The sequence below is a fragment of the Gasterosteus aculeatus genome, chromosome 21, assembly GCF_964276395.1.
Source record: "Gasterosteus aculeatus chromosome 21, fGasAcu3.hap1.1, whole genome shotgun sequence".
Taxonomy (NCBI): Eukaryota; Metazoa; Chordata; class Actinopteri; order Perciformes; family Gasterosteidae; genus Gasterosteus; species Gasterosteus aculeatus.
In genome coordinates this window covers 3,369,076-3,389,488 of record NC_135708.1, presented here as the reverse complement: position 1 = coordinate 3,389,488, position 20,413 = coordinate 3,369,076, and the positions used below count along the sequence as shown (strand labels likewise).

The 20,413-nt window shown below is 45.2% G+C and overlaps 1 protein-coding gene, 1 long non-coding RNA gene and 1 pseudogene across 4 annotated transcripts in view; 1 reads left to right on the top strand and 2 right to left on the bottom strand.

The window, feature by feature from the left end:
* LOC120814248 (dual specificity calcium/calmodulin-dependent 3',5'-cyclic nucleotide phosphodiesterase 1A-like) overlaps positions 1–20,413 on the top strand; it is a 609,273-nt pseudogene that overhangs the window by 27,838 nt on the left and 561,022 nt on the right. The window lies entirely within an intron of this gene.
* Positions 919–11,873, bottom strand: LOC144390275 (protein NLRC3-like). Of its 2 annotated transcripts, XM_078096753.1 has the most exons (8): positions 11,762–11,873; positions 11,273–11,386; positions 9,084–9,162; positions 8,720–8,930; positions 6,759–8,562; positions 6,495–6,668; positions 5,619–5,792; positions 919–5,263 (listed from the first exon to the last, which is right to left on the bottom strand). In XM_078096753.1, the coding sequence occupies exons 1-8, from the start codon at positions 11,827–11,829 to the stop codon at positions 4,990–4,992; spliced, it is 2,898 nt and encodes a 965-aa protein (XP_077952879.1). In that variant the 5' UTR covers positions 11,830–11,873; the 3' UTR covers positions 919–4,989. The 2 variants fall into 2 exon arrangements, with proteins under 2 accessions (XP_077952879.1, XP_077952880.1); XM_078096754.1 differs by lacking the exon at positions 6,495–6,668.
* LOC144390408 (uncharacterized) lies at positions 17,071–18,151 on the bottom strand. The gene is made up of 2 exons (XR_013454446.1): positions 17,442–18,151; positions 17,071–17,219 (listed from the first exon to the last, which is right to left on the bottom strand). It is a non-coding gene; the product is annotated as an uncharacterized LOC144390408 (long non-coding RNA).

Genomic DNA, 20,413 nt, shown 5'->3' with positions numbered 1-20,413 from the left:
CTGAACATGAAAGAAATGAGGAATCAGGAAGGCAGCAAACACTTTATCACACAACTATAACACATAAAAGCAGAAGCCATTTTCCAGTGAGGCTGAATGAGGCGAGTCGGAGGACGTCCACGTTGTCCCATTGATCAGGTGGACTGCAGTGTCTCCCCGTTGTACTACTTCATGGGGGGGCACCCCTGTTATAATGATGGAAACACTGAACTGGCTTCGGTCGCTTATCAAAACATCGGCCAAATAAGCCGTTTTTCAGACTTTATGAGCAAATACAGAATCCCTTTGTGTTCATTTCTAAAGCCGCATAAAGACACACGTGACTTTATTTAAGGCGCTGCGCTACTTGCAAGTCGCTGTGTTGTGGCAGATTCTCCATAAAGGTAGAAAACAACAAACTCATGGTCATGAAGGTCCTCATGTAACGTTACATGGAATCTGCATGAGGAGGAGGAGGGTCCATGTCGCTAAATACCAACTGAGATCGGCTTGTGGCTTCTGACAAAGGATCCTTCCACCGACCACTTTTCACACCCGCCGTCGCTCTGATCTGCAGGCGCATGGCGGAGATAACCAATCGGGTGTCTGGATGCTAAATGTTCATACTTCTGTTGGGCCTCCACCCTGCTAATGAACCTCACCACGTGTTTCTTCACTGAGGACAAAGGAAGAACACAAACATATAGGGGTCCCCCATGGCCTGATGCCAGGGGCTGATAACAGGACCCCTACAGCTCTCCAGACCCCCTTGGCCATAAAAAGAGGACGTACGAAAGAACACCGAGCGCTCCCATTGGCCGAGGACAGTGACATTTATTTATGGACCTCAAGTTCATAAGAAGAGATTGCGCCAAAGGATCGATCTCTTTCGCCTGACTTCCCGTTAGTGACAGATCGAGACAACACAACGTTGTTTGGTTTCTTTTCTTTCCCTCCAATTCCCAAGTTTCAGTCTTAATCTCGCTGGACGAACTCAAGACTCGCGCTCCACTACGTCCCGCTTCCTTTTCCCTTTTGATTTCATTCCTGTTGACTCCAGAGGACCGGAGAGACAGCTGCTCTCTGACCCCCCGCCGCCTCTGTTCCCAACGAGAAGTTCGGACCCCACGGCCGAAATCGCCTTCATCCACTGAGTTTCCCTACGCGGAGCTCAACTGTCCTCAGTCAGCTGGAAGCTGATGACCAACGCCCATCAAACAGTAAGACTGGTTTTCTGGGCAGACTAATTTAGCGTGTTGATATGAACTTGATGTTTATTTGATTTGTTCAGTCATAACGTGGTACGATAGAGTCCGGATCAACGAATCCGCTACCTTTGATTTATGTTTGAATGTGTACCTGCAAATGTCGTAATGTCCCCTGTTGATCTGATGCTGTGATACGTTTGCTGTAAGAGAGTGAAAGCGCCAACTGTGTTACGCTGTTGAATGATCTCATGGTCAGAATAGTTCCTCATTTTCTTTTCTTTTCTCGGGTCTCCGCCGTGAGATCCGTTTGCCTGTGGTTTCATTTCGTATCGCCAGCCACATCGTTGGTTCCGTAACTGCACACACATGGATCCGACCATCCTGATTCACGTTGCTGATCTACGTTCCGCTGGTCGCGGGACAGAATCTCCTCGCGCGGCGTCTAAGTATCCCCCCCTCCTTCGTCCAAGCTGTAGTCCCTAGCAACAGATAGCGTTGCCATAGCAGTACGACTGTCGTCTTCCTCGTTGCTTTAATACAGGGGTGTCCAAAGTACGGACCCCGGGCCAACTGCGGCCCGGGATCCATTTTTTATTGGCCCGCAGCAAATTATAAAAATAGAATGGAATGTGGCCCACACATGAAACTTGCCCTTGACTGTATTGTAGTTCTTAGTTTGACCAGTAGGTGGAGCTACTCACTAGCTGCAGTCCTAATGCAGCTCTGACAAAAAAAAAATGTTTTTAAAATAAAAAATTTCCACGACGACAAAATGGCAGAACCAAAGAAACGCAAGATAGCAAGTAAATGCAGAACATTTCAAACACGGTGGGAAAAGGAATATTTCTTCAAAGAAGTCAAGGAGAAGTGTGTCTGTTTGATTTGCAATGAAACGGTTGCAGTGATGAAAGAGTCCAATGTACGACGACACTACGAAACCAAGCATCCGACCTTCACGTCCTACACTGCTGCTGAGCGAGAGGACAAAGTCCAGCACATGGCAGCTAACCTGCAGGCTCAACAACAGTACTTTTACCCTGCTAACAGCTCAACTCATAGCGCGCCGCGGGAAAGCTTTCTCAGGCGGTGACTTGGTTAAACAGTGCCTCATTAAAGTCGCTGGAATAATGTGCCCGGAAAAGATGCAGGAATTCAACAACGTGAGCATGTCCACAAACACAATTGTGCGTTGAATGGAAGACTTGTCAGCCAACATACAGAATCAAGTGTCACATAAAGCTTGTGCTTTTGACTTTTACTCGATTGCATGTGATGAAAGATGCAACAGACGCCGCACAACTGTTCATTTCTTTGCGGGGAGTTGACGATAACTTTTGCATCACGGAGGAGCTGCTTGATCTTCGGAGTCTAAAGGGCACAACAACGGGTGAGGACATTTTTGAAGCCGTGTCAGGTGCAATTGACAAGATGGAACTTAAATGGGACGAGCTGTGTGGAGTTGCAACGGACGGGACTCCCGCTATGACAGGCGAGCCCAAAGGAATGGCATCTATGGTGTGCGCCAAGGTGCCAGAGAGTGGAGGCGAGGCTGTAAAATTGCACTGTATCATCCACCAAGAAGCTCTCTGTGCCAAGACAGTCCAGCTTGGCGATGTGATGACCACAGTTGTGAAAACTGTCAACATAATTCGAGCACGAGGGCTCTACCACAGAGAACTAAGCTTTCCTATCTGATGTCGATGCTGAATACGGGGACGTACTCTATCATTGTGACGTGCGCTGGCTTAGTCGCGGCTCCGTGCTGAAGCGGTTTTATTCCCTTATTGCCTTTTTAGTTGATCTTACTGGTCATCTGAACTCACTGAACAAGAGCCTACAAGGCAAAGACCAGCTTGTACCACAACTTTCTGTGCGAAGCTTCGTCTTTTTGAGACACAAATACGCAACTTCAATCTTGCGCACTTCCCTACGCTGTCCGAAATCAAACGTGCTCATCCAAAGGCCGACCTCTCTGCTAAAAAGGGGAAATATGTTTCTGTGATCACAACTCTTATGACACAATTCAATCAGCGCTTCCAAGATGTTTCTGTCATTGAGAAAGAAATCAAGCTGTTCTCAACTCCCTTCCTGCTGGATGCAGAAGAAGTGGAAGAGAGTCTGCAACTAGAACTCGTCGAGATGCAGCTCCTCTCCCTACCCGACTTCTACCGGAGCTTGGAAAAGGCCAAGTTTCCTCTGATGCGACGCCACGCAAAAAGAATGACCAGTCTGTTTGGCACAACATACATATGCGAGCAAACATTTTCTCTGTTAACTCTGAACAAAAGCAGATTGAGAACCAAAATGAGCGACAGCCATCTCTGTGATGTCCTTCACATCTCAACCAGCAAACTTACTCGTGACCTGCCAGCCGTCCTTCAGTCCAGAGCAGCATCACTGCTCCCATTAAGTGCAACACTGTTCCCATTGTAGGCGAGTTCAAATATATTACACAGTATTCGTGTGTTCAAAAGCCCAATTACTTAATAAATGCAGTCAATTAAAGTTGATCACATTTTCTAAAACACGTTAGATGATAAATGATTTGCATAAGTAGGTTAAATAAAGCCTTCCCTCTTTATACAGGGCTGTGAAGGGGGTCCCCATCCTGACGAAGAAGCAATCTGAGGATGAGCTGCCAACCCTTTTTGTAAAAACAAAATGAAAACCCATTAATGGAGAGACGTGATTTATGCAGTTTTTTCTTTAAGTTTATTAAATTATCAAGCATAATTTACTTGTTTAGTGAGTAGGTCTAAAATAAGTGTTATGGGGATTGTTGGTTGCAGTTATAGGTGATCTTGATCGGTGTTCCTATGAGTTAATAAACCCTGCTATACTTTAAAGAACCGTTTTCCTGTGTTTACTTGTGCATTTATATGGTGGTGACCGTTGACATACATTGCCAGTGCTCGATCTTACTCCTTCCAACATCTTCACTCTCAAGGAGTGAATATCAATTATGAGACTTGATTTATAGTATTGGTTATTGATCCCTGTTAGCTCAGGGTGGTGCCCCGTTATTTATTCATTCTGAGAAGTATCTTAGTGATTATTAATAATTCTATTAATGTCCATAAGTTAGTTCCTCATTTGCTAGTAACCTAATACGACCCCCTAGCCGCTCCCAACACTTCTCATCCAACCACAATCACATTCACGCCATACGGATGGCAACATTTATCTGGAGAGGGTGTTTTTGGTATGTTCTGTTCATTTCTACGATATAGTTGATACTAATTCCAGGTCCACCATCAGCTGTTGGTTCTTCACTGAGCGTCTGTGTCCGACTGTCACCTGTAGCTTCAACAAGTCCACTCTTATCATCCAGGGAACCGTCACTCAGTGCAAAGCACCAAAAGCAGGTGAAGCTGAACTCCTTTAGAACACCAAACGTTCCTCCTGTGATGATCCATTAAGACGCTTTGAACAGATTGTTTCTCTGACTGTTTGTCTCTTAATAATAATGTCTGGACTAAAGGACAAACACACACTGGAGGCAGAGGACCAGCATCTAAACATCCAAGTGTTTTTTGAGTTGTTAAGAGCCCACAAACCTGCAGCGTGACCACGTTGACTCATATCAACCCACCATGATGTCGTCAACGTGTCAGGAGACACTGTCCTCTCTTATAACGTGGAGACAAGACAAAGCTCCAGAGAAACAAGGTTTTCATCACCTTCCTCCCTGTTCAGGCTCATCCTGGCTACTGTTCCTCACTACTTCTGTCTGTGTTGATGGTCTCATGTGGGACACAAACAGTCTGATGAGTCTCTGGTAGTTTGAGGTCAGCTTGGTGTGTCAGGGTCTTATTAACCAGGCTGACAGTGGGACACAGAAAAGGTTTCCAGCTCTACCTCCTCTACCAGACTGATGGTCTGTGGCTGCAGCCTCTTCATACCTGAGAGTCTCCAGTCTCCAGTGAGGATCCTCTAGTCCAGCAGACAGCAGCTTCACTCCTGAGCCTCCTGGATGATTGTAGCTCAGGTCCAGCTCTCTCAGATGGGAGGGGTTGGAGCTCAGAGCTGAGGCCAGAGAAGCACAGCCTTCCTCTGTGATCAGACAGCCTGTCAGCCTGCAGACACACAGAATAAGACACATGTCACATGATCTGAGGGAGCTGTGAGGGCTGGAAGGTCACTGCAGTACTAAGATACTATCAGGTACAGAGGGGTCACATTAACATGGTTACTGACTGGTTTCCAGTCACAACTAAACACCCACTAATGTACATCAACAACCTGATAACATTACTACTAACTCTATAATGTCAAATATTTACAATATATTGAAAATAAACATATTTTATGGAAATAGTTGTAAAATACATATTTGATTTAAATCATGGAAGCAGAACGAATCTTATGAAAGTCAGAAATGTACCATGGGTGTAAATAAAGACACCAAGTGGACTTTAATTGAATCCTGACCTGAGAGTCTCCAGTTCACAGTGTGGACTCTTCACTCCAGCAGACAGCAGCTTCACTCCTGAATCCTGCAGGTGGTTGTTACTCAGATCCAGCTCTCTCAGACTAGAGGACTGGGAGCTGAGAACTGAGGACAGAGTGTCACAGCTTCTCTCTGAGAGGTTACAGACACTCAGTCTGAAGAGACAACAATAAACAAGAACAATAACATTTGTATTTATATTGAATCCTCTGATGATGAGTTTGGACTAAAATACGATCAGTTAGAACATGAAAAAACATGTTCAGTGAAAGTGTTTACAATTATTTTGTTCTGCATAGAACAAGGAGGTTTATTGTGCTCTACTGTTTACAGGAATTACTGTGGTATTAATATCAGGATGAGGCAGGGACATTTATTGTTGTTTATTAGTTAAATTCAAAGTTAGGCTTCTCTATCCTCCTTCTGACTCCTTCCATAGAAAGAAAGAGAACAAAGTGAGTGTAAATGTGGAATGAATCTTCATCAATTTAGAAATAATCAACCGTCACTCAGCAGATCATCACTGTAGAGACACACATTAAAATCTTCAGTCTCTTCCCACCTCTGCTTTTCATTCATTCATTATATGAAACAGGACATCATAAAGCCTGAATAACAGGAACAACAAGATGAACATGTGATGTTTTATCGTGAAAGAACATTGTGTTTCAGACGGTCTATTTTCAAGCTACTATGTGGTAAATAAGTCTTGTCTACAAGGTTCTCGTGATGTGATGGAAACACAGATATTAATTCACAAAAAGGACGTTTAGCCCCAAGTTTTGTCTCTAAGATTAGATCCTCTGGTTCCAGAGTTCCCTAGACGCATTATTGAAGAGAAACTAACTTAATCTTACCTGAGAGTCTCCAGGTCACAATGTGGACTCTTCACTCCAGCAGAAAGCAGCTTCACTCCTGAATCCTGCAGGTGGTTGTTACTCAGATCCAGCTCTCTCAGACTAGAGGACTGGGAGCTGAGAACTGAGGATAGAGCGTCACAGCTTCTCTCTGAGAGGTTACAGCCACTCAGTCTGAAGAGAGGGATGAAGAAGAAGCAGTAAGTATAAAAGATGGCAGTATATTTAAGTTCTGATGTATGAATTAACTCTCTCTGTACTTACACAACTTTGTTGGAGGCTTTGACCACTGGCAGCAGCCTCAGAAGAGCCTCCTCTGAAGCAGAGTATTTCTTCAGGTCAAACGCCTCCAGATATTCTTCTGATGACAGTAAGATGAAGACCAGAGCTGACCACTGAGCAGGAGACAGTTCTTCTGTGGAGAGACTTCCTGATCTAAGGGACTGTTGGATCTCCTCCACTAGAGAACCATCATTCAGTTCATTCAGACAGTGGAACAGATTGATGCTTTTCTCTGGAGACACATCCTCACTGATCCTCTCCTTGATGTACTGGACTGTTCTCCGATTTGTCTGTGAGCGACTTCCTGTCTCTGTCAGCAGACCTCGTAGGAGAGTCTGATTGGTCTCAAGGGAAAGACCCAGGAGGAAGCGGAGGAACAAGTCCAGGTGTCCATTAGGACTCTGTAAGGCCTCGTCCACAGCATTCTGGTAGAGACGCATTGGTTTAGGATTGGGTTTAGAGCGTTTAGACCACCGGGAGGTTGTTTGTTGTTCTGACAGCAGATTGACACCAGAGCTGAAGAAGGTCAGATGGACATGAAGAGCAGCCAGAAACTCCTGAACACTCAGATGGACGAAGCAGAACACCTTGTCCTGGTACAGTCCTCTCTCCTCTCTAAAGATCTGAGTGAACACTCCTGAGTACACTGAGGCTGCTCTGATATCGATGCCACACTCTGTCAGGTCGGATTCATAGAAGATCAGGTTCCCTTTCTGCAGCTGATCAAAGGCCAGTTTTCCCAGAGACTCGATCATCTTCCTGCTCTCTGGACTCCAGTGTGGATCCGTCTCAGCTCCTCCATCGTACTTGACCTTCTTCACTTTGGACTCAACCACCAGGAAGTGGATGTACATCTCAGTCAGGGTCTTGGGCAGCTCTCCTCCCTCTCTGGTCTTCAACTCCTCCTCCAGAACTGTAGCAGTGATCCAGCAGAAGACTGGAATGTGGCACATGATGTGGAGGCTTCGTGAGGTCTTGATGTGAGAGATGATCCTGCTGGCCTGCTCCTCATCTGTGAACCTCTTCCTGAAGTACTCCTCCTTCTGGGGGTCGGTGAACCCTCTGACCTCTGTCACCATGCCAACACACTCAGGAGGGATCTGATTGGCTGCTGCAGGTCGTGTAGTGATCCAGAGGCGAGCAGAGGGAAGCAGCTTCCCCGTGATGAGGTTTGTGAGGAGCACATCCACTGAGGCCGACTCTGTGACATTAGTCAGGATCTCATTGTTGTGGAAGTCCAGAGGAAATCGACACTCATCCAGACCGTCAAAGATGAACACAATCTGGAACTTCTCAAACCTGCAGATTCCTGCTGCTCTGGTTTCACTGAAGAAGTGATGAACAAGTCCCACCAAGCTGAACTTCTTCTCTCTCAGCACATTCAGCTCTCTGAAGGTGAATGGAAATGTGAACTGTATGTGCTGGTGGTCTTTGTCTTCAGCCCAGTCCAGAGTGAACTTCTGTGTTAAGACGGTTTTCCCGATGCCAGCCACTCCCTTAGTCATCACTGTTCTGATTGGTTCCTCTCCTCCAGCTGAGGCTTTGAGGAGGTCTTCTCGTCTGATGGTTGTTTCTGGTCTGGCTGGTCTCCTGGATGCTGTTTCAATCTGTCTGACCTCATGTTCTTCATTGACCTCTGCAGTCCCTCCCTCTGTGATGTAGAGCTCTGTGTAGATCTCATTCAGTAGGGTTGGGTTTCCTGCTTTAGCGATCCCCTCAAACACACACTGAAACTTCTTCTTCAGGTTGGATTTGAGTTCACGCTGACAAACTGCATCAAGAAGTCCTGAATGAAGACAACAAAGAAGATCAATGAGTCAAAGAATAGATTTCAACATGTCCTTTCCTCAGAGAATGACTATGAATATATTCTGTTCATCTCTGGAGACATTAGTGAAGGTCTCATGTATCAGCATGGTAAGTCTGTAGAGAAATCCTCTTACTGCTCTGCAGACGCTCAGCCAGCTGCTCCTGCTTCATTCTCCTCAGGAAGTGCACTGAGATCTTCACAACGGCCTCTCTGCTCCTCCTCTGCTCTTCATCCAGCACCTCCTCATCCTCTTTCTCTAAGCATTCTGGGTAATCTGAACTCACAACCTTCTGGATCTTCTTCAGCTCGTTCTTCACAAAAGTGAGGATGTTCTCTTCCAGCAGCTGGAACAGAACATTCTATGAATGACACCAACTAGAACATGGAAGCCACCATCAGGTCCATGTTGGACAGACGGACAATCCACTGGTCTACAAAGTGCAGTATGGAGATGATGGTAACCTGAGAGATGTTAAAGTAGTTGTTCATGTACACACCATGAAGATGGAGTCCAGGTGTGTTTGATGCTGCTGGGCAGACGGACCTGTGGGAACCTCTGAGCTCTCCTGGTCCTCTCTGTGGAGGTACATGAACCATCAGCTCACATGATGTTTGGACCATCAACACCAATACAACATTAGTTAAAGATATTGGCATCTGTCATGATGGATCATGATGAAAACCAGATGCTGAAGACTGTCGATGATGACGGACATTTTATTAGTTGAGTGACAGTTAGTCACCAGTTTCATCTGGTTTTAGTTCTTACTGTGGGTCATAAAAGCAACGTGTGCAGACCTCTGCATCTGGTACAAAGTCCTATGGAACTCCTCCAAACCTCTTTAGTCTGTCCCCTAACCTCTAGAAGTCTCCTTAGATCTTCTGAAACTAGTCTTTGGACCTTTTCACAGAGTCTACTGACGATACTTTGTCCAAACCTCTGCATGGAGTCCAGAGACCACGTCAGCTGGTCCACAGAGCACTGAGTTTATTCTAATCACATGTTCAGTCCCAGTCATCTGACTCCAGAAGCCTGCAGCTGTCTCCAGATGTGACCTCTGCTGATCCTGATGTGGAGGAACAAGCTAACATTGTGTTTATATCTGAGGATGTTTACAGTTAATGATTCACACTTAAACACACACAGACCAGTTAAATGATGGGTGTCTAACTCAAGGCCCGAGGGCCAAATCTGGTCTGCGGGGGGTCCATTGCAGCCCGCTGGATGACTTTACTATTGTGAGAATTACAGAAAGACACAAATAGCTTTTCTATAAAAGTAGCTGCTATTCCTAATCAGTCCACTGGGGGTCGCACTCTTTGAGTGAGCGCATGTGTTAGACCAGGGGGACCAGGGACCAGGGGCCCCTGACTTATAAAACGTCCTACGCAGTTTTCCCTTAATAAATCACAATCACTTCTAAATGAAGCGCAGCTTTTGCGGCTTCATGTCACGCCCAAAGTTGCCCATATATAGTCTGTGGAACGCCCACAAATGAATATTCATCGTTTGCAAAATCATGACAAACACTGAGAGGAAAACGAAGAAAGGTAACTTCACTCAGTGTGAAGTGGAAATGATCATTGGGAGGTGGGAAGGAGAAGTAAGATGCTCTTTGGAGGACACAGTGTGGACATCACTGATGCCAACAAGGCACCAGAGGGGCAAAAGGTTGCAGAGCAACGCTGCAGCCTCACGACCTCGGACCCAAATAAAGAAAAACTAGTCTGACATCAAAGTGGATGCAAAAAAGCGTTTAGCGCGCCATCGCCAAAGTGTGTCTCACGATGTTTCACACCTTTTCAGGAGTAAACAATAACCTCCCTCCAGCGCAGTCGAGGCAGCGCCATCTGCCCTTAAACAGGCCGATGGTGCGCTGCACTACAGCGCCAATCCTTCCATGTGCCACGTCTTCGAGAGCGAAGATCAGCCATCAGCGTCATTACGCATTGTGGCGGCATCATGGCATTTTATTACCGTCCATCTGATTGCATCTGACAAGCAACAGCTGTGTTTAGAGGATGAATTTAATAACATGCCGATATTATTGCAGAACATATTTCACTTTTCTTTTTGAAAATGTGTTAATTTGTATTTCTGTTTGTTTTACACTGAAGATCGATCAAACGGGTGTTTGTGTTATTTATAAGAGGCAGTAATCGCATTTCTTTTACAACAGTCTAGTCATGGAGTGAGGTAACCAACAAGAATGTCTGCAGTAACTTATTGTTGCTTGTTTCTTTACATGGATTCGTTTTGTGCTCCCGGTCTGCAGCGCTGTTGTTCCCTTGGTTACCGCTGCTGCTCGTTGTTATTATTCGGACGATCGCCATGACTTGGATTGAAGCGTTGATGACAAGTAGCTTGTGAGCTGATAAAGTGTGGGCTCCCCTGTGTTAGACCTTTTAGACCACAGCGTTCCTCCAGGCAGCAGCGCCCGCTTGGAAATGACGGCCCCCGTCGACCGGACCATCGCCTAAGATTTTACTGGTCCGGCCCACTTGAGATCAAAGTGGACAGTATCTGACCCAAACCTAAGATGAGTTTGACACCCTGGAGTTAGATGAAGATAATGAGTTCTGTCCTGATGGATCGTCATGGAAACAACACGTTAAACAATGAACAAACATTCATGTAATTCATGACCGAGGATCAGAACAGTTCTTCATCTGTTTAAGAACTTACTCTGGGTCATAAGAACGGCGTCCATCTTTGAAGTCAATATATCGACCAATAGACCCATCACTCTTCATGGACAAACATCTGGGTTCAGGAGACTTTCCTCTCTGCTGATGTGAACTGAAAGAAACACTGAGATTACATCATCACGTAATCATCTAATCATGAAGCATCAGCTCACATGGTGTCCGTCCTCACAGAGACCAAAACAAGGTAAAGGTCCATGACGTGAGGTCTGGATGTGGACCACATGACTCCCTGTAGTGGTTTAGGTCTACTGGTCCTGCTGGTCCCACTGAGAATAAACAGCTCAGTCTTTCAGCTCACTGTTTTCTTCACCAGTCAGTTTGGTTTAGTCCCAACAGGTCTCACCAAGTCCTCCATGGAGCTCTCCCTCCCTCACTGGACACTGCTGAAGGGCCCTAGAGCAAGAAACCCAGAACCTCCACCAGAGAGTCTGGTAGAAACACCTCATCATCAGCCTGAGACCCTCACCTTGCATCAACAGAGGGACCAACGTCTTTGATGTGTATAGGAAGATCCATAGACTGGTTACTCTTCATGGACACACAGCTGGGTCCAGGTCCAGGTCCTGGTCTCTGATGGGTCCTGGTCACACACATAGAAGCAGAGTCAGTGAGTCAGAGACGTTGGGACATGGGGACGAGTAGAGGACAGTTGGAGATGGTCCTCTCACCTCTGAGCTTTGGTCTGGCTGTCATGTTCCCCACACAGAGGGGCTTCAGAGGGAGGGACTCCGTCCTCTGGGTCCTCAGCCTGATTCATAGCAGAGTCCACACCTTCACACCTTCACACCAACCTGCTGGCAGAGCTCACACGTTATTATCTTCATCAGGACAAACACACAGAGCTCATTCACCTCAACACTAAAACTCTCATGGGACACTTTGTGTTGTTGTCTTGAGACAACGTGTCAAGAGACGTCATTTTAACTTCTCATCCTATAAATGTCGTGTTTCTTTTAAGCGCTTTCCTTTGGCAGGAGGCAGCGGCCCATCAGGACGTTATTTATGTTAAATCACTATATAGGCTACTAAAACTCAGCATGCAGAATGACAACACGAAAAAGTTACGAAAGTGAGTGTCAACAGGAAACGCAGCAAAATCTGGACACATGTCAATGACATTGATCCATCTAATGCAGAATGTAGAGTCTGCAAGACTAAAATCTCTATCTTCTCCAAAACAGGGCAGATAATTTCAGAGAGAAGAAACAGCATCAGCCCCTCAAAGCGGAGCCACTTGGTCTCAATGTAAATCTTCCCTGAAGAACAAAACTCTGCATGCTGATTTTTTTTTCTTTTTGTTTTACACATTTTAATTTAATTTTGTTGTGTGAATCTGTAAGCTTCTGTATGTTGTTTCACTTTAAATTGGTTAAGTATTAAACAGTTTAAAATAATTAAAAGTTAGTTAAGTTAATTTGTAAATAGTTTAAAAAAAAAATGTGTGCAAAAACAAACGTTTATCACTCTGTAGAATGTATAAATAAAAGTGTATTTATATAAAAAACATTTGAGAGTGTTTTTTTTACATTAGTAATTCATATTGCGCATAATTTTACATTATTGTTGGTGATAAATTAATTTAAGCACCAAAAAAATCAGAAGAGCCATTTGGGAGCCGAAAGAGTCGGTTCTCTATAAAGAGGCGTAATTCCCATCACTACCGGGTAAAAGAGGACGTCTGCTTTGTCTCTGACTTCTGGCCCTGATCTGCTTAGAGGGCGTGGCATCACGTGAGGGGCGTGTCCTCAACTGTGTTGCTTTCAGGAAACGTCGGGACTGTGAGAACTATGAATCCACACTTTCTATCCACCATATTCACATTTCAACTTTGATAAACACGACCTTTTTAAACAGATGTGAGGAAAGAGAAGAACGTTTAATCTCACAGAACCAAAACACGTGAAGGTGGAATCGACATGTGGACGTAAAACCGGACCAGAACCAGTACCGGAAACCATTATTTAGGGTATATATCATGATGAAATACATCAACGCATTATCTTTTTTTTATTCGACCGAGTCCTGACTACAATAAGCTGGAATCCACATTAAAATACTCCAAACACACCTTTAGCTGGTGGGGAAGAGTCACATATGACGTGCAGGTTTGTCCACAACCTTTGGACCGAGTGCAACATTTTGTCGGTGCTTGAAGCTCGCGGACGTTGGAGCCAAAGAACAGCAGCGAATCGGTGGATTATGAATCATTGAGTGAGACAAAGCCTGCAGAGTTACTGTGAAACACACAGCGAGCCAGCAAAGACACACACACACACACACACACACACACACACACACACACACACACACACACACGTCTTACCTCTGCCGCTTCTCACGGGAATTATGGATTTAATCTGCTGTTTCTGCAGTGAGGAAAGTCCCCGAGCCGCTTCACCTCCTGCTTTATGTGTGAGACGTGAAACCGCCTCTTTCTCATGAAGAGTGGAAGTTATGATTTAAGTCTTAGGTCATCATGTTGACTTCTTGAGGTGTGCGCATGCGCAGGCTCCCTGGTTGTTTGGTACAGTGACGTCATGAACCCTGTCGGTGTCTTCTTGTCAAAGCGACCAGCGACCTTATCTGGTTTCACTGGAGACTTTTGTGGCGTCTGACGTGAAAGCTCGTGTTGTTCTGCAGTTTCTGTCCTCAGAGTCTCACAGGAAGTCCGCATCTGGCCGAGAACGGTCATACTACCCGGATGTGACTCGCCAAATATCCCAGAATGCATTTCACCTCAGCAACAGGCAGCAAGGCCAGAGGGAAATAATATAACGTTATATTTAATCCACGTGATGTGACTTTGGGACTTTTCAGGCAGCGAGTCAGTTGTTTGAGCAACTCGTCTGTAGTCAGTTTGTCTACATTGAGAACTAGAGCTTGTGAGATGCATGAACTGGTAAAATATATTATAACATTGTTTTGCGTTAAAGCCGTGTCTCCAGTGTCCTGTGTTTGACCCTGATGTGCAACGAACAATATGTTACAGAATGATAGTTTGCAGCTGTGTCCTGAGAAGGGAGGGTGGTCGACTCGATCTCATAGACCAGCGATTCCCAAAGTGTGGTACCGCAAAGGTACTGCAGGTGGGCCGCAAGAGGTCAATAAATAAAAAAATTAATTTTCAATTTTGAAAAGTTTGAAATTAATATTAAATATTTATGATGTGGCACATTAGTGTGAAACAATAGTTGATAAAGCACAAACAATTTGAACGGATAGATTAATAAAACAATAAGGCTCTCGCTGGAAACGGCTGCTCTTGTCCGCCTGTCGTTGGTCAACAAACGCGGCGCCCTCTTGTAGTATTAAAGTCAATATACCGCATTGTCCGCACTCCAAGGGGCAGTTAAAAGACTTTAATTTCCTCACAAAACGACAGTGCCTTATAATCCGGAGCACCTTATATATATGGATCAATTGGTTAATCGGTTGATCCATACTGGTTGTACACGGCGCTCAAGGCGCTCTGCCAAACATGCCAAAGCTCGTCTACAACGGCGAGATGCTGAGCGGCGCTCAAGCGCGTGAGATATGGAGCTTGTTTCAGGGCGCGTCGGAGAAACAAAGTTGTCGTTCTCGCCGAGCACTTCATGAGATTAAAGAGCGAGAGACGGCGCCCTTTTCTCTACAGTAGCTCAACCATCTTAACGGGGAAATGAATTATTCTAAAAGCAGCCGAAGATTTAAGGCGTGGATGGCGAGGGGGGCGGCGGGAGCGGACGCACCTCGCGGCATCGATCGGACCCTGAAAGCACCGTCTCCACCTCCCCACACCCCCCATCCACCCGCCCAGACGCCAAGCGTTTGACTGCTATGGCGGCAAATCACCAGCCGGTCTGCGAGCTGGACACATCGGTCTTAATGTGCCGGTAATGATGGTAAATGATGCTTGTAGCTGGTTGTCATCTACGCTCCACTACGGTTACATAAAGGTGGCGTTTGTGTTTTCACAACGTTTTATCTCATAATTTAGACTTTCTATCCCCTTTCTTCAGTGCGGAAATGGGCTTCTATAGTTGTGTGAATGCATCACTCCAGCCAATCCAAAAACGGGGTTTGTAACCAATCAGGTGTAGAGACCATGTGACTGGCTCCGCCCCCTCACTTCTCCTCGCGAGCAACGAAGCTCACGATTCGCAAGCAAGCAAATATCTCGCGGATGTTTCATTTTGGTTGAATTCTTACGGTCAATTAATCATTATGTTTTGATCAGAGTTGTTATTAAAGGTTTGGCCGGGCCGCAAAAGATTTTCAGATTTCAAATTGGGCCGCGGCATTCTTGAGTTTGGGAACCGCTGTCATAGACGCTTCAAAGCAAAGGACTTATGTTCATGGCCTTGGTTCATATCTTATTCGGTACGAAAGTTCCGGATCCACGTTTTTGCTTTATGTCAATTAATTGTGATTTGCAGCGGCCACTGAGGAGGATCTTGTGTGTGTGTGTGTGTGTGTGCTGCCCTCAGCTTCACCTGGGTTCTTATCTCAACCTGCTTTGTAGCTTCTCGTAACTGGCACGGAGAATGTTCTTCACATGTGTATAAAAACTCGTTTTCACTGCTCGGAGACGTCATTACGCCGAGCGCTGAGATACGTGCTGGTGTGTTGAACCTCCTGCTTGCAAGCAATAGTTAGAGCCAGATGTCTGCGGAGAATTGCTCATGTAATCTTTTTCTCTTCTAAATAAATGTTAACTTTTTGACTTTAATTGATCAACGTGCTGCGATCCTTCTCATCAACCGACTCGGGGGGATCGGAGATCCCGACAAGCTCCAGGATGTGGGAGCTGTGACGCAGGGCTCCAGACGGACTGAGTACCAGGTTGCATTGGTGCGTCTTTATTGTCACACACGTATCGCGGCATGAAGTGTGCGTTTTGGAAATGTTGTGTTTTTCAGCGTTTCAGTTCCAAACGTTTTTGATCCTTTCACACATGCACTGTTCCCTGCCGGGCTCTGTCCACATGCGCAGTGAAGGCAAACACATGTATGGTCAAAAGAGCGAGAGGTGATTAAAGCCTTCGCCCCTGCTGCAAATATCCATATACTTGATCCGTCACCCAAACTGAGGTGAAAAGCGCGCTGGTTACTAAAGGAATATGTTCTTTCCTTTTCATTTTGCGTCGCTAGCTCAGGCTCGGTCGGCTCTACCTCCGTCTCTGAGTCGGATGCCATCTCTGACGAAGGGCCAGGGCGTGGGACTTTACCGGGAACTGGGGAGACTGGTGGCTCCATGTCTGGGCGATTGTGGCAGCATTGACCGGGGAGAGTGTTGGGGGGAACAGGCCTACTTTTCTTTAATAACATCCATGGCTCCATTTCTTTTCATTGTTCCTCGTCTGGTTCGCTGGTGTTCAGGTCACAATTTTAATTACACAGCACGGAGCAGCGTAGGCCTACAGGAGTATCTGGACCACAGCCAATCAGAGGCAAAGACCCGCCGCATCTCTGCCTCTGATTGGTTTAGACCACCATACGATCCAAGCAGGAGTGAGTTCCATCAAAGGAGAACAAAGGCTTCGTTCGTGGAGAGGCAGCGGATGTGAGGACGGGTGCACCAGAGCGACCAGGGAAACATTTTAGTCGTACAAATTCTGGTGAAATTGGTCCCACTGTGGAGCCCTGTGAGGTGTAGTTAACGGTTATACATGAGATATAACTATACTATGACTGGGTGTGAGTTAGGGCTGCAGCTAACGATTATTTTGATAATCGATTAATCGGTCGATTATTTCTGATTAATCGATGAATCTGATAAAAAGCAGCATTAAAAAGATTTAATTCACAACCCTTTATTCTAAAACAGAACTGCAATTTCACATTGCAAAAATACTTCAAAACATCCACAGGTTGCTCCTTGAAAGTAATAATTTATAAATAAAGAAAAGTACAAATCAGAAAGTTTAACAGGATTTGTTGTCAGAACTTGTTACATTACATTACAGGTCATTTAGCAGACGCTTTTTATCCAAAGCGACTTACATTACACTTTAAACCCATGGCTTTTCACATTTTTGCCTGGGGAGCAATTAGGGGTTAGGTGTCTTGCTCAGGGACACTTCGACATGGAACATGGGGCAGCCTGGAATCGAACCACCAACCTTGTGCTTCCCAGCACACCCCCTCTAACCCCTGCGCCACGACGACCCTGTTCTCTACTCTGTGCTCACAAACGCCCCCATGTTCACTTAAAGCTTATCCATTAAATTATGTAATAATTATGTTATTATGTAAGTAAATCTATACACCACATCTAAGTACAGCTAATAAAATAACCAAGTGCTATGAGATGAATTTAAAATGGGACTTTAAATCCATCCATATAAATCCATTAGAGGCTTCTTGGTTTTCCGCGCTGGTTTAATGGATCACTGTGTTTCCCTTTACAGGCATAACATTAACTACCGTTTAACACACCGTATGTGCGCAAGCTCATTAGACTACTGTATATGACAGCATTAAAAAGTACAACAAACACACATATATTTGTCAAGAATAACCAAAATGGGACAAATTCCGAAATACAAGACAACAGAATGAAAAACGAATGCTCCAAAAACGCCATGTGACTCACAACAACTTCCTCTACGTCGGCTCGGCTCTTTTTTTATTTTTAGGTTTCTGGGTGACTTTTGTTTTCATTAAATATTACAGTTCCTTATGCAGGAGCGCAGACTTGACTCAAACAACTCAGTCTGCAGACTTTGGTTTGCTGCAACGCGACTCCACCGTCCCCCTTCAGCACAGCAGACACACTACATCGAATAAGCATCAGGAAAGCCGCTGCTCCAGTGTTTAAAACCAGAGAGGAACGTATGAGGGGCCGTGAGGGACATTACTCACAATACCCTCTCACACACACACATGTGAAATATGCTCATATACACAACTGCAATGCTCTTCAGTTCAGTGGAGAATAGAAGATTGCAGTTATCATTGTATAGATCAAGAAAACTCCTGTGAGAACCTCAATCCGTCCCAGATCGATCATTTTGTCGATGCTGCTACAGGCTCTTTGAGAGTGGCGCTGGACGCTATTGCTCCTCTGGAAAGAAGAATAGCAACAAGAAGGAATTCTGCTCCGTGGTAAAACCCTCAAACACGGAACCTAAAGCAAACTGTGCGGAAACTTGAACGATTATGGCGTTCCACCAAATCAGAAGGATCTAGGCTAGTTTGGCAAGACAGCCTTAAAACGTATAAGAAGGCTCTCCGTAACGCAAGAGCATCTTATTACTCATCATTAATAGAGAAAAATAAAAACAACTCCAGGTTTCTCTTCAGCACTGTAGCCCGACTGACCGAGAGTCACAGCTCTGTCGAGCCGTGTATCCCTTTGGACCTCACTAGTAACGACTTCATGAACTTCTTCAATGATAAGATTCTGACTATCAAAGAGAAAATTGATGGTCTCCTGCCTTCAACCAGTGCCAACCTGTCCTCCGATGTAGGAACCTTGGATGCAGCAGTGGGCCCTGATGCCTGTTTGGAGGCCTTCTCTTCCATCAACCTTGATCAACTGACTTCATCATCTACTTGTCTCTTGGATCCGATTCCGACCAAGCTGCTTAAGGAAGTTTTTCCATAGCACATCCTTATTAGATATTATGAATCTGTCTTTGTTGACAGGACATGTACCACAGTCCTTCAAGGTAGCTGTAATTAAACCTCTTCTTAAGAAACCTACTCTTGCTCCAGAGGTGTTGGCTAACTACAGACCTCTCTAATCTTCCCTTCCTCTCTAAGATCCTTGAGAAATCCGTCGCAAATCCATTATGTGACTTTCTACAAAACAATGCTTTGTTGAGGATTTCCAGTCAGGATTTCGAGTGCATCACAGTACAGAAACAGCACTGGTGAAAATTACGAATGATCTTCTACTTGCATCGGACCAAGGACTCATCTCTTTTCTTGTCTTGCTGGACCTCAGTGCCGCATTTGATACCATAGACCATTGTATCCTGTTGCAGAGACTAGAACATTTAATTGGTATCAAAGGAACTGCACTCGGCTGGTTTAAATCCTACCTATCGGACCGATCCCAGTTTGTGCTTGTAAACGGTGAAGCCTCAAAGACCACCAATGTTGGTCACGGAGTCCCACAAGGTTCTGTACTTGGACTGATTTTATTTACCCTCTATATGCTTCCTTTGGGCGATCTTATCAGGAAACACCGCATAAACTTCCATTGTTATGCAGACGATACTCAACTGTATCTGTCGATCAAGCCAGAAGAGACGGACCAGCTAGTTAAGACTTCAAGAATGTCTTGGAGACATCAAAACTTGGATGACCGGCAACTTCCTGATGCTAAACTCAGAAAAAACGGAAGTTATCCTGATAGGCCCAGAGAGCCTTCGAAGTGATACAGTTTTTATGGATGGAATTGCTCTGGTACCCAGCAGCACCGTCAGGAATCTGGGAGTTCTCTTCGACCAGGATATGACCTTCAACTCGCATATAAAGAACACTTCAAGCACTACCTATTTTTATCTACGTAACATATCAAAAATCAGGAACTTCCTGTCTCAAAGTGATGCAGAAAAATTAGTTCATGCGTTTGTCACTTCCAGCCTGGACTACTGTAATTCTTTGTTATCAGGCTGCTCTTATAAATCTCTTAAGCCTCTCCAGTTGATTCAGAATGCTGCAGCACGTGTATTAACAAGAACTAAGAAAAGGGATCATATCACTCCGGTATTAACTTCTCTGCACTGGCTCCCTCTTAAATCAAGAATAGATTTTAAGGTACTTCTCCTCACCTACAAGGCACTTGCTGGTGAGGCACCGTCATATCTTAAAGAGCTTGTAACACCTTATTGCCCTACAAGGCAGCTGCGCTCCATAGATGCTGGTTACTTGTTGTTCCTATGGTTTTAAAAAGTAGGCTGGGGGCCAGAGCCTTCAGTTATCAAGCTCCTCTTTTGTGGACCCAGGTTCCACTTTCAGTCCGGGGGGCAGATTCGGTCAGCTCTTTTAAAGTAAAACTTAAAACTTTCCTCTTTTGATTCTGCCTATAGTTAGGGCTGGCTCAGGTTAGTCCGGACCAGCCCTTAGTTAAGCTGCTATAGGCTTAGACTGCTGGGGGAATTCTTAGGACACACCGAGCTCCTCTCTCA

Excerpts from the sequence above, each read along its gene's own strand:
- LOC144390275 (XM_078096753.1), bottom strand. The coding sequence starts at position 11,829 with ATGAAGAGTAACCAGTCTATGGATCTTCCTATACACATCAAAGACGTT. Across the intron at positions 9,163-11,272 it reads CGCCGTTCTTATGACCCAGA|AGAGGACCAGGAGAGCTCAG; the intron begins GTAAGTTCTTAA and ends GTACCTCCACAG. Across the intron at positions 5,793-6,494 it reads TGTGACCTGGAGACTCTCAG|ACTGAGTGTCTGTAACCTCT; the intron begins GTAAGATTAAGT and ends TTGTCTCTTCAG.